Source organism: Hippocampus zosterae, chromosome 6 (assembly GCF_025434085.1).
Source record: "Hippocampus zosterae strain Florida chromosome 6, ASM2543408v3, whole genome shotgun sequence".
Taxonomy (NCBI): Eukaryota; Metazoa; Chordata; class Actinopteri; order Syngnathiformes; family Syngnathidae; genus Hippocampus; species Hippocampus zosterae.
The window spans coordinates 6,225,020-6,238,366 of NC_067456.1; the positions used below are offsets into that span (position 1 = coordinate 6,225,020).

The 13,347-nt window shown below is 44.4% G+C and overlaps 1 protein-coding gene across 1 annotated transcript; it reads right to left on the minus strand.

The window, feature by feature from the left end:
* Positions 1–1,134: 1,134 nt before the first annotated feature.
* Positions 1,135–12,508, minus strand: LOC127602385 (guanine nucleotide-binding protein G(q) subunit alpha). Its single transcript, XM_052068472.1, has 7 exons — positions 11,546–12,508; positions 7,998–8,182; positions 4,840–4,994; positions 4,149–4,277; positions 3,548–3,677; positions 3,324–3,477; positions 1,135–2,717 (listed from the first exon to the last, which is right to left on the minus strand). Exons 1-7 carry the CDS (start codon positions 11,679–11,681, stop codon positions 2,527–2,529), a joined length of 1,080 nt encoding a protein of 359 aa, XP_051924432.1. The 5' UTR covers positions 11,682–12,508; the 3' UTR covers positions 1,135–2,526.
* Between the last annotated feature and the right edge of the window lie 839 nt (positions 12,509–13,347).

A 13,347-nucleotide genomic window follows, 5' to 3' on the forward strand; every position in this document is an offset into this window, starting at 1 on the left:
TCAGTTCGAGGAAATTTCACAATAGTTTTGAAAAAGTCTGACTGTATTGACCCAAGACAACTCGACAATGGGTTTGAACTGCAGAACGAAATCTGTGATGGGTGATTTTGATCTGTCAATCAGTTCCAGCCTTCTAAAAAAAAGTATTTTAATGAGTGGATAATATTGTACATTAAAAAACCTGAGTAAAGACTTCATTATATAGGATAAAAAAAATTACTTAATTTCTATCTTGCTGTTCTTCCTTCTGTGCTCACCAGGGGGCAGTAGAAACTTGACAGTCAAACTGAAGCGGTCTCAACCGCTCTGTCGCTAATACAGCACTAACATTAATGCTTCACTGAGGATAAAGAAAATGCCTCTGACCCCCCCCCCCCCCCCCCCCCAAACTTACTCATGGTTCCCCACAGATTCGCCTGTTTGGGAATTCTTTATAAAAAATTTTGAATCCTTCAAACAATCTTATAATTTCTGTGTGGGTGGGGAGCAAACCAGTTTTTTTGGGGGGGGGGGGGGGGGGGCAAAATCCTTCTTGCTATTTTTCCCAAAAAATTATAATTTTTAAATAATTTACTGATTTCTTCCCCAGGGGATTTATAACTGATGTTAATTTGGCGTAGATATTCACAGTTGAATGTGTTGCTACATTTTTTGTTCACTCCATTATCCTGAAACGTGATAGCACCGCAACACAGATGCTATGTTGTATGTTTAGTTTGAAATTAAACTTCAACCAGATGCATTTGTGAATTACAAGTTAGGTTCAGCAACAATTGCACTGTTTTCTGAACCACAACTAAAAATTACAACGCACGGTAAAGTCGCTTTTGCGCCAAATCACACAAAACGGGATGGATGTTCCTAACGTCTAAGAATTTTCATAGAAATAAAATGACGCATGAAACAAACAATTTGAAGTGTAAAGAATGCTGAAAAGCTAAAGAGGAGCCATTATGACCCTCACATAACTGATTTCTGCATGAAATCCTACCAAAAATGTATTTAGTGCCAAGTGTGAGAGATAATGTTTTTATATTATTTTAAATAATGATGACAGACAGTAAATGTCAATCTTCAAGCACGAGTGTGTGAGTGAACAAAATGACGACTCAAAGCACTGGACATGGCAACGCATCATCATATTCCTCTTTATGTACTTCTGAAGCTGAACAATATTTCTTTGCTGAGAATCAAAACGGCCCAAAAACACACAAAAAATGTACATTCTCCTCTTATAAAAGGAAACCAAAAAAAATGTAAATAACATTTTCTTTCAGGAAAAAAAAACAAATAAAAAAGATTTAGCCATTAGACGGTACAATTATAGAGATACATATTTTCCCAATACCGCACATTCAATCTGCCAAAACAAAAAAAAGTCATGATTACAAAGCCAACAATGATGCTGCCATATATATATATATATATTATATTATATATATATATATATCGAGAGACACAGAGCGAGAAAGAGAGCACAAGAGATGTATGTACAATGATTATAGCATTCATAATTGCACTATGCCTCAATACATGTAAATTACAGGCTTGTGTTCTTGGGAACAAAGCAAAAAAAACAAAAAAAATACTCCAAAGTGACTCAAGGATGAAGGACGAGGGGAAACGGCCAATCATAAACTTTGGTACAAACATTTATAACACTTTGCCTTCTTTCAACCTAGCAATAGTCAACAGGACAATCCGAAATATGCTAGGTGATAGGAAGGCGGGGCTAGTGGCTAAACACACATTTGGCTCCAAAGTGTTTTCATGTGTGTGTTGAATTACTTACTTTTGGCATCGGACGACAAACATACGCACGCACAAAAACAAACATAAAAAAAAACAACAACCTCAAAACAAAATAATAAAATGTGTGAATGTGGCACAGTTGAAATATCCATTTTCATCTCAGGTCACGCAGCTCCTAACGTTATTTTGAACACCTCAGCCGGAAGTAGGCGGTGGGGAAGCTACCCAAAATGCATATGGAAATCTGCACTCGTATGGAGAAGCCGTTTGAGCATTTAAGGGGGGTTGGGGGGGGCATTTTACTGATATTATTGAGTGACATGTTTTGATCATCAATATTTTGGTTAAATGGCATTCTGTCACAAAAACAAACAAACAAAATAAAAAAGATCAGGGGTACGAGTGTCATCTTGATGGGCAGTTGCTCAGTATGCATTTTGGGTCAGCCCGGGCGACGGTACCAACATAATCAGGATTCACATCCATATGAAATCAAATACTTTTAAAATCACAGTTTTTGCCTTGTTTATTATTATTATTATTATTATAAGTCAGTCAAAAGCAACTGTTTTTTTAAAAAGGAATGCAAACCTTTTAGTCTCCATTTTTTCCCTATAAATTCTTCATTAAATAGCAACATAACATTTCAATGAATTTGCTCGCCTCCTCCTGACTACCAACACATTGGCAAATAAATTAGTATGAGATGCAAGCATTCGATTGGAATTTGTGAGTGCGATGCATCTCTTGACAGGTGGAGCCGGTCCTTAATTGTTACACCAGGTTGTATTCCTTCAGGTTGAGCTGCAAGATGGTGTCCTTGACGGCGGCAAACACGAAGCGGATGTTCTCCGTGTCGGTGGCGCAGGTGAAGTGGGAGTAGATGATCTTGTCGCTGTCGGGGTTCAGGTCCACAAACATCTTCAGGATGAACTCGCGGCCCGCCTGGGGGTCCCTCTGGGGACCTGGAAGGAGCGATCATGAAAGAAGATGAAGGGTTGGTGGTGGTGTTGGGTGGGTGGGTGGGGTCGCATTTTTCCAGAATTTTGTGCTGTGTGAAGCCAGCCCAGTGGTCCAGCGGTTAGCGCGCGACCTCACAGTGCAGAGGTACTGGATTCGATTCCTCCTGTGTGACGTTTGCAAGTACTCCACGTGCCCGCGTGGGTTTTCTCTGGGTACTCCGGTTTCCTCCCACATTCCAAAAACATAGTTGGCAGGCTGATTGAACGCTCTAAATTGTCCCAAGGTGTGACTGTGAGTGTGAATGATCTTCGTGTGCCCTACGAACCTACGCTATCGAATGCTTAAAGCCCGTGTAAAGTGAAAATTTGAAATGAAATATGTCTTCTAAATTTGCGGGAATGCCAGTGTTTGGGACGGCACAGAGAATCCTTCAGCTTATGGGGTAGTACCAAATGCGATCGGGCGCTCACTTCTGCCGCCCCCTGCTGTGTTGACAGAAAATGACTCTGTCCGACACCATTCACGTGTCGCTATGTTAAACAAAATGGAGGCGGGACAGGTGAGAGGATATTCCACAGGCCTATGAGTGTCTCGCCCGTTTTACTCACCGTCGTACTCCGGGAAGTAATCGACCAGATGAGAGTACATGATCTTCTCCTCGAGCAGGTCCTTCTTGTTGAGGAACAGGATGACGGAGGAGTTCTGGAACCACGGGTACGTGATGATTGTCCTGAACAGCGCTTTGCTCTCCTCCATGCGGTTCTGCAAAGAACGCATTTGTATGCGGGCGGGGACCGCAGCAAACGGCGGCCACGGTGACCTCGCGGCTTACCTCGTTGTCCGACTCCACCAGAACTTGGTCGTACTCGCTTAGCGCCACCAGGAACATGATGGACGTGACGTTCTCAAAACAGTGGATCCACTTCCTCCTCTCTGACCGCTGACCGCCCACGTCCACCATCCTGTCAATAGTCAGCCATTGCGCTTGTTAGACTAAGCCCCTCCCCACTACGTACGGAATGAGATGAAAGTATATGGGGGAGGGGTGGGAGGGGGCGCGGTGCTACTAACTCAATTTACTTACACAGTGATTGGGGCCAAGCCCTGCCGCAAACAGCAAAAATCTGTCCCAACTAAAACCAAATCACTGTTGGTTCTGCTGCTGCGATCGCCTGATATTACACCTTTTGTAATTTTTTTCTTTTCTTCTAACATTGTTCTTTATTTTGAGATTTGAGACTATTTACAATCATAAAATCCAGCGTTAACATTTTTGGGGCTTTTGAAGGACGGGTTTAAGATATTTTAATGGCAAACACAGCCTTGATTTTAGATCGTTGACCACGCAATGGCGAGTAACAAAAAAACTCCCAAATTGGGGCACTCGTATTGGAAGACGGACGGGTATGACGGCAAATCTGCCGGGCGCGTACCTGAATATGACGCTCTGCAGGTCAAAGGGATACTCAATGATGCCTGTGGTGGGGACGCGGACCCTCAGTACGTCCTGCTGAGTTGGCAAGTAGGAGCTTTCGGCGATCCGGTCCAACGCGTTCAAGTAACTGTGTGGAGAAAAGACCTCGGTTCAGTATTAATACAGACACAATTTCTACGAATAACCACACCCGGTGTCTGTGCGCCAATGAGATCTGTCGCGGAGTTGCATGTTCATGAACGTTATTGGTACTTTGAATTATGTAAGAGATGTGTTTTATCATCTTAAAGGTCTTTCATCTCAAACTGCTTCAAACAACAAAGCGTGTGATGGAAAAGTGCTTAGAACTGCATGACTGTCCGTGTTTTATGTTATGTGTTGTGTTGATTATTTTACTTTATGTTAACTGTTTTGTAAAGCGCTTTGTTACAGCTGCCGCTGTTGTGAAAGCGCTATATAAATCAGCATGTATTGTATTGTATTGTATTGTCTTTGAATTGAATGTTCGTACAAAAGATAAAAGTACAAGACATGTTCAAAACTGAATGTTAGTACAAAAGATAAAAGTACAAGAAATGTTCAAAACGCATTCGAAAATGTAAAAGCCAGTCACGATTCCCTGGAATGAATTGTATTCCGGGTTATATACGAAGGAAAAGAAATGAGCCCACTTGGACATCATCACTCACTATTTGGTTGAGTCGGACAGCTGGTATTCCCTCCTCCTGTCGTAGCACTCCTGGATGCCCGGGTCGTTCCACAAGCTCTTGATGGCGTCTACGTAAGGATTGACAAACATGATGACCATCTCCACGTCCACCTCTCTCACCACGTTGGCGTTGGCCTGGAAAAGGGGGTTTCAGCCAAGTAACACCATCAGCCTGATTATTTCTTCTGCTAATTCCGAACGATTCTATATTGAGTCTTCACACCCTGAGGCTTGACATGGACCAAATATCTGAATCCCAAATCCCGTCTAGCCAATTAAGGGCAAAGTTTGGGCCGGCCCAGTTGCTGCTTTTGTAATGTGATTTTCCTGATAAATGTGACACCTCATTTGTGAGCAATTAGGGCGAACCTGGCATAATCACTTGGACTCCAAAATGAGGTTACTGCATTGCAACCAATGACACTTATTAGGAGACATTTCATTAGGTACGCCTGCACAGCCCAATGGGATGCAGTACGAACGTTATAGTTTGGTTACCTAATAAGACAGTGAAGAACTACACCAACAGAACGTACAAACGGGTCAATATCGCCCATTTTGTGCATCCAAGCATGCCGTGTTTATACCAGTACAACTTTCAACCAACCGTCCACAATCGACAGTCACCGCACGTGCATGCACACACACACACACACACACTGCCCAAGCACACCATGATGAGCAACAGCCATAACGGCCCCTCGCATGAACACTTTTCTTCCACTGGCAGCATGGCCAAATTTCTTTTTCAGACGAAGCGCAGAACTTCCCGTTGGAGGCCCGCTGCACTTCTCAGGGCACGCCGGTTAACAAGTTAACAGGTCACACTCAATGGAGTCGCTCCGTTGTTGCTCTCGTTTCAACACAGGTGTCGCATCGGCAATTCAAAAGCAGGCGATCAAGTTGATATACTCAGAACGGGTCAAGAATAACTGGCTGTACAATTATTATGGTCTTGATAGTACATATTTAATACGCCGCTGTCAAAAATGACTATTTTAATTTGTTCTGTGATTAATTTGTGCATCAAAACAATTTTCAATTAAAAGGAATTGAAAGGCCAATCATCTGATCCAGCCCTGAAAAAAATAAAATAAAATAAAAGCACATTTTTTTATTACCGGTAGTTTAAAAAAAATGGAAGGTGCTTTTCAGGGGCGTCGCCCCCATTTGGCACACATGTATCTTTGTTTAACTGTCTATTCCAGTGACAGGCAGAACCAGTAAACGCTCTTCTTGCGGGTGGCGCAAGGCATATAATCAATATGTGAATCCACTGAAACATTTTTTTCCCCTACGGTGCCTTGGGGCAAAACGAGCACCGAAACTCACTAAAGGTAGGTAAACCAATTCAAAGCATTTTCTGTACAGATAATAAATGTTTGCCAGCAACAACCGACACAATCCCCCGTCTACAAAATCCAAACAGCCAACATGCAAAAATAGATTGAGTCGACCTCAAGATCGTTAAAAGTGTGTCCAACATCAGGTGTCCTGGCTGGTCCATCGATATTACAGATTACTTCAGTAGGTGATGACAATTGACTTCGCGTGGCAAAGTAAGGAGGTCTGAGGCTTTATTACAAGCCAGTGAAGGCTCAAAATTATGTCAAGGCAAATTAGTACATAGGGTTGCTTTTAACACAAAACAACAACAACAAAAAAAACACTTAACGGTATGACTTCACCAGCACCCGAGACCGTTTACCTATCTGTATTTTATTCATTCATTCATCTTCCTAACCGCTTGATCCTCACTAGGGTCGTGGGGGGTGCTGGAGCCTATCCCAGCTGTCTCCGGGCAGTAGGCGGGGGACACCCTGAATCGGTTGCCAGCCAATCGCAGGGCACACAGAGACGAACAACCATCCGTGCTCACACTCATACCTAGGGACAATTTAGAGTGTTCAATCAGCCTGCCATGCATATTTTTGGAATGTGGGAGGAAACCGGAGCACCCGGAGAAAACCCACGCGGGCCCGGGGAGAACATGCAAACTCCACACAGGGAGGCCGGAGCTGGAATCGAACCCGGTACCTCTGCACTGTGAAGCCGACGTGCTAACCACTGGACTACCGGGCCGCCTCTATCTGTATTTTAGCATGTATAAAAGTAAACGTCCTGAAGAGAAGAAGTACCTAGATCAACAAGGCTGGGAATGAGCGGACCGGATGCTCATGCAACGGCTTTGCTAAATAATTGATCAAAGCTTCCAATCTCCATAAAAGCTTCCTGTCATTGAGGGTGGGCTCAAATGCAGGACTCTTTGTTTCCACTTCCTGTCAAAGGCAGGGGTGCAAAATAGTATTTTTGAGGAGTGTGAGGGGGTGGGGGGGGGGTGATTTTTGTGTAATTTAGACTGGTTACAATTATTTTGGATCACAGTTGCTTAATATAATAACATGCCACAAAGAATTAAAAAAGAAAACAATAACAACATTAAAGCTACTCACAAATACCGTTAATTGTTGTCAGACTAGCTGCTCGACTTCACAAAAAGGTCATCTACCAAATATGAAAAATATGAGAAACAGGCAAGACATGAGCCCAAAAGTGAGTCCTTCAGCACTTTTTTCAGCAGCTTTTCAAAAGCTCAGCAATGCCAACTGCACACTTGAGTGAGATTCAACTGTCTTTCTGAGTGGGAGCAATGACTTCAGGTCAGGGACGCTAGGTGGTCAAACAGTACCACGGTTCTAATGTGTTAATATTAAAGACAACACCCTACTGACTGGATACCGACGGTCATTGAAGCTCCGATTGTGTGCATTTTTTGGAGCGGAAAATATGAGAAACCCAGAACAACTGATACTACAGGGTAACAGAGTGTACTGAACAACATGGGGGGAGGGGGGACAAGAAAATGCCAGTTTTTGCAGGTGATGTTACGTCGGCAAAAGAAATGCTTTACTCTTTGAGTGGTTACATGAGGATCAAGAGCAAACGGCTCCAGTTTATCTACAGACGGCGTGAAACGCAGCACCGCGAGAACACAGGAAGTGTCAAAAAAAAGGGCAGGAAGTGATGATTGGATGGCTGCTCGACATGCGATAGACAGACCACCCCTAAAAATACACAAACACTCTTCCTCTGCTTCCCCTGCACATTTTTTGGGCTTCAAGTTTTTTTGAAGTTTACCTTATTGTGCTCATATTTGTAGGGGATCTTGAGCGTCTCCATGGCCCTGATCATGGACTGCATGGAGGTAAAGATATTCTGGTACACCAGTTTGGTGAAGCCTCGCTTGTCCTCGTCAGAGTAGCCGGTGCCGTGGATGATTCTCATCTGCTTGATGAACGTGCTCTTACCGCTTTCACCTGTGCCTGCGGGGGAAAAAGAAAAAAAGGAAACAGCATTTATTAGTAGGAATACAAGAGTAACTTTTGTAAAATTATGAGAAAATGTCCAAAAAACTAAGAAACCCCCACCCCCCTAATCTGCATTTTTGCTAGGTCACGGTTCCAATTCTGAAAGGCCCTGACGCGGAATGGAGAAGCGAAATCGAGCCAGCAATTTTCTGGCGCAACAAAAAAATAAAATCGCCCCAGCGCAACATTTGCAATAAGATGCAATTGTGCAAACTAATACGATTTAACACCTGGTGGATAAGGAGCTCCTCCTCTTGGATGTGCTAGCGGCTCCAACCGTCAGCATTGCACTTGAAGTCACAGTCAACACGAATGCATGGATGGACTGTAATGAATGGAGGTTAATGTGAAAACTGTACATTAGTTTCCCGAGATATTTTGAATGGCGTTTTTTCCCCTCTGGATAGTTGTTTCCACTAATTGTACTTGTCATCAATTTGTTTTTTATTAATTAAAAACAAAAGAGCACATTAATATTTCTATCGACTGGTATGAAATACGTGTATGCTGATATGTAATTTTTTTTAGCCACATGGCCTACTCTGAAGAGATGTAATGTCATTCGAGAGTTAAGAGGCAGCGCCAACCGAAATCCTTTGGTCCGTGCTGTGCGCTGGCTGCTTGTCTCCAAGCACTGACAGGAACTATTTGGGTGTGAAGAGTGGGGGGGGGGGGGGGTTTCTCTCTGGTTCATTGAGAATGTTGGCAGGCCAACAGAACAGACTCACTCGACCTCGCCGCCAACTCTTCAATGGTTTTGGCAACGGCAAGCGAGAGAATGTGAACGTGTGTGTGTGTTTTTTCTTTGGTGGGGGGGGGGGGGGGGGGGGAACATGCCGGCGGCAAAGAGAGTGCGACGCATTCCGTCATTACAGTTACCAACATTACTCTCCACTATAAAATTTCGACTCTATTTTGCCCAGTTTAGCCACTGCAACAACAGCAAGAAAGGCCATTTTGGAGCATGAAAACAACAACATTCAACCACGGGTCCTAAAGTAGACGCTGGCGTGAAGATGAAACGCAATGAAAATGTTCCCATCGAGATTACTGAGACATTACGCCACTGTTAAAAGAAGAGATGGACGAACCGGGAACCTGTTGCACATTAGCATTTATAATAACGTTGACCAACAATAAAGAATATTTTTATATTAATTCTAGATGGCTGTCGTGGCTTTTGAAGTAGTCCCCGCATGGGCTACTTCTCTATGACATAATACATCATTATGGCTCCTATATCTGACATTCAACATGTGGCCGATCCAGCGAGTCGTCCACCTTTTGGCCTAAAAGCTCGCCATGTTTTAAAACTGCATTTAAAATTTAAAACACGATGAACAGAAATTGTGATGTGCAGGACCTGAGTTGAGGATGCTGAACGTCTGACAGCCTAATACTTCCCACAAAAGTTCTTCTGAAAATTGTTCCACATGTATTTCACCTGCTGCTGGGATTTTCGCAATACAACGAACGATGCAACTGTACACATTTTCTTTTGTTTATTTTTCTGTTCAGATGCCAATTTTTGCTAAAAAACTAGTTTCCACACGTAGTTCCGTGCATGGTGTCAAAAAGGATTTTGCCAAGGCTTGCATATTCTTTCTCAAAAATATCAGCTGGTCGATATGTCTGGCAGCAAGACACTTCCCTGCGTGCTCCGCGATATGAGCAACTCCATGCGCACAAGGGGATTTATGATCGAATTTTAGAAGAAATAAGGCACCAACATCTTTTCGCTCTGTGCCAATACCTTGCACGGCCGCCGCCGCTGTTGATTCATGATAGGTTTGTTGCCGTTTGTGATGCCAGTCGCATTCCCGTTACATTTTGCTCGGCATTTGCAAAGGTTATACGCGGCAACCGTATATTATATTATATATTCTTGCAGCTTCTCGTGCCAGTCTCACTTTGCCCCCTTCAACTCAACTCTTCCCCACCTCCCCCACATGAGGAAGTGAGAAAGGCAGGCAACAGGATCCGGAAGACAGAGAGATGACTGGCACTCTCTCGCCACAAGCATGGTCATCACATCTAATGGGCTTTTTGCTCGATAATCCAATTAACCAGATGGGATAGTGAGTAAATGACTTGTTATTCACAACCCCCCTCCCCCCAAAAATGTGACCAACACTACTTGACAGGATTGCCAAAAAACACAGGGAGGATTTATGGTTAGGTTTTTACAGTATACTACACAAGAAAATCTGGATTTTGAGCTGCGTATACTCAGGGTACTACCACGTTATACCACAACATGCCGGGCAGCATTGAGCTCAAAGGAAAGAGAAGCAACTTAATTCACAGCAAGAAGCGGCGGCAGAGAAGACAACCCCTGCCGCCAAACAACGCTCCAATAATAGTTGTCATTCCCACAGAGCAGAGAAAATTTGACTGCGAGTATTGCCGGCATGTTTGTATGTGTTGCTGCTCTGTGAGCGCTCAAGTAGCAGCTGTTTGAAGATTTATAAGCATGAATTTATCCCCGGTGATCAACAGGTCCACCGTAACCCACAACTGCGCTATATGTATCGTAATGATCAACATTTCCCCGCCCCTGCTCTTTACACTGCCACTTGTGACATAGTCTAATCATTACACAAAGCGTCCTTCATCCGAAGAAGCAGACTTTGGCCCAGACGCAGGACTCCTCCAAGTCCAGTCGTACAAGTTGTCAGCCATAGACAGACGTTTGAGCATTTATTCTGCAGCCGCTCCTCGATACCCGGCTTCAGGGCCATGTACTCTACCTACTAGTGCATCCTAGTCGTTCTACAGGGTTAAATGACTAAGAGATACTTGCTATCCCATTTAAGTTCCATGTATGATGTATGATTTATGTACTCTTTGACAAATGTGACATACAAGATGGACAATTACAGGTTACTTGTTGTGCATAACTGCCTGGTACGACTACTACAACCAGCAACAACAAAATTCTACCAGTAACATCCAGCAGTTAACTAGTTTCGCTCAGTTGTAAACCAATGAACGGTTTTGCCGAACCAGAATCATGTCCCAATAGTCAAATATCTCTGACAATCGGGGGAAACAAATACTAGTTAAACATAAGTAAACATAAGAGTCGATCTACTCGTGGGGAATTGTCTTCTGAAAAACAAAGAGAGCACTAGTACATGGTGGACCTTGGGCTGAATGCGGGTATCCAGGAACCCGTCAATCCGTGCACTGGACTCCCCAAAATCACTCACGCAACTTGACACAGGTGGGAGCACCCATTGATAAACCTCCACAAAGCACGTACTGAATGGATAAAACGTCGATTTAAATTGGGCTACACACTCCCCTCTAGCTTACCGAGCAGCAACAGTTTGAGCTCCCGCCGCGCGTCCCTCTTGTCCCGGCGGAGCTGCCTCTCGATCTCGTCGTTGATCCTCCGGGCTTCCTTTGCCTCCTCGCTGAGGCAACACGCCATGATGGATTCCAGGGTCATTCTTAATCACTTGTCTTGTTTTTATTCGCGACGGTCAACGAGTCTCACTGATTTGATCCCGAAGAGGCCGGTGCGAGGGCGGCAAGCAGGCCGTGGAAGGGGGCTCATGCAGCGGCCTGCAAATGACGGAGCTGCCGGAGGAGGGGAAATTTTGGATATTTGAGAAATGAACGAAATGTGGTTATTCTCTTTGTTCCCCCACCTCCGCCAACACCCCAGACTCTTCTTCCTCACAATACAGTCCACTCTGGTGCTATCGTAATTGGTGTAATCTGCTTTGCCGTCTCCGGATGGTCAACAGATCCGTTTACAACACATCCCGAGCGGGATCTCGTTAAGCGTCGCCACCCGCACCACCGATACCTCCTTTCCCCACCCTCGCCACTCCTTCCGTTAAAAAAAAAAAACAGTCTTCAACTGCGTGGGCACCGGCAGACACGCACGGACATCGCCACTGCCATGCCGCAATTTCCCCTTTCTTCCCTTCTTCTTTTTCCCAGTGGCTCCACTCCCCGGGCGTGGTAAAGCAAAAATATGGCGGACTTTCACTTCCAATCCGCTAGGCGAAAAAAGGGATACGACCACACTGTTCCCTCCTTCACAAACGCCCCACAACGACACCGAATGTCGGTGAAAGCTCGTCGCAAAGCCAAGCGGCCTCCATGGCTGCGACAAGGTGGGGGTGAAGACGACGGCGAGCAGAGTTTGGTCCCCTCCTTTTTTTCTTTCCCCTCCACGGTTGTCTTCGCGTGTTTTTATGACACAGTCCGCCTGTGGTCCACTCCTCCTCTGCTGTGTGGTTCCGTGACGTCGGCCTGCCCGTCCTGCCAGGGAGGGGTGGCGAGCTCGGGGGCGTGGTGCGGCCAGCAATCGCCACTCATGGATTTGATTTGGGCTGGTCCCCCCCACCCCCCTTTCCATAGAAGCACTGCTCGATAAAATGTGAATGGAAGGTCCAAAAAGGTGGCCTACATTGTGTCGGGACGTGCATACTCAATGGACATTTCATCAGGAACGTTAAAACATGGTTCTGTTATTCAATGCATGAATGTTAAGGTAAGCCATTTGACCATTAACAGTATCCATGTCCTTCACATCCTGCTTAAGGTCCATTATGTATTCAGACGCTTTTGTCCTGATGAGTAGAACAATTCAGTGCACTCGTAAAACAATTGTCCCATTACTGCTTTTGCCATCACTTCCTTCCTCTACTGTACTACATTTCATGCACACTAGTATGACAAGAAAGGAAAAACTGCATTATCAGCACATTACTAATACTCTTAATGATGCACTATACTGTACATTGTCCACTAGTGCAATTTTGCTTCATTCGTAATGTTTTCTTGCTAGTGAAGACAGAACATACCAGTATTATGGACTTTAAAGTGGATATAAATACTGAATGAACATACTGAACACTCAGCTTGCCATAGTACATTTTGGACATGAGTCGAAATTCATGTTGAATTAATGAAGTCTGGTGCCTTGGTTTGTGCCGTTGCAGCTGTGGGAGTTATAGCAACCTCCGAGTCTGTAATGTAGGACGAGCAGGTTCCCCACAGACATGCGCCCAGCTACAGGTCAGTGAGGTTCTAGCATGTCATTTAGATCAAAGTTTAAGTTTCACATTTTCAGTGTACCTTACAAAAGTAGTTCAGCTAGC

What these genes read in the sequence shown, in the direction of transcription:
- LOC127602385 (XM_052068472.1), bottom strand. Translation starts at nt 11,681, where the DNA reads ATGACCCTGGAATCCATCATGGCGTGTTGCCTCAGCGAGGAGGCAAAG. An exon ending in ACAAATATGAGCACAATAAG is followed by an intron (nt 4,995 to 7,997) that starts GTAAACTTCAAA and finishes CCCCTTTTCCAG; the next exon opens with GCCAACGCCAACGTGGTGAG. An exon ending in CTGCAGAGCGTCATATTCAG is followed by an intron (nt 3,678 to 4,148) that starts GTACGCGCCCGG and finishes GACTATTGACAG; the next exon opens with GATGGTGGACGTGGGCGGTC.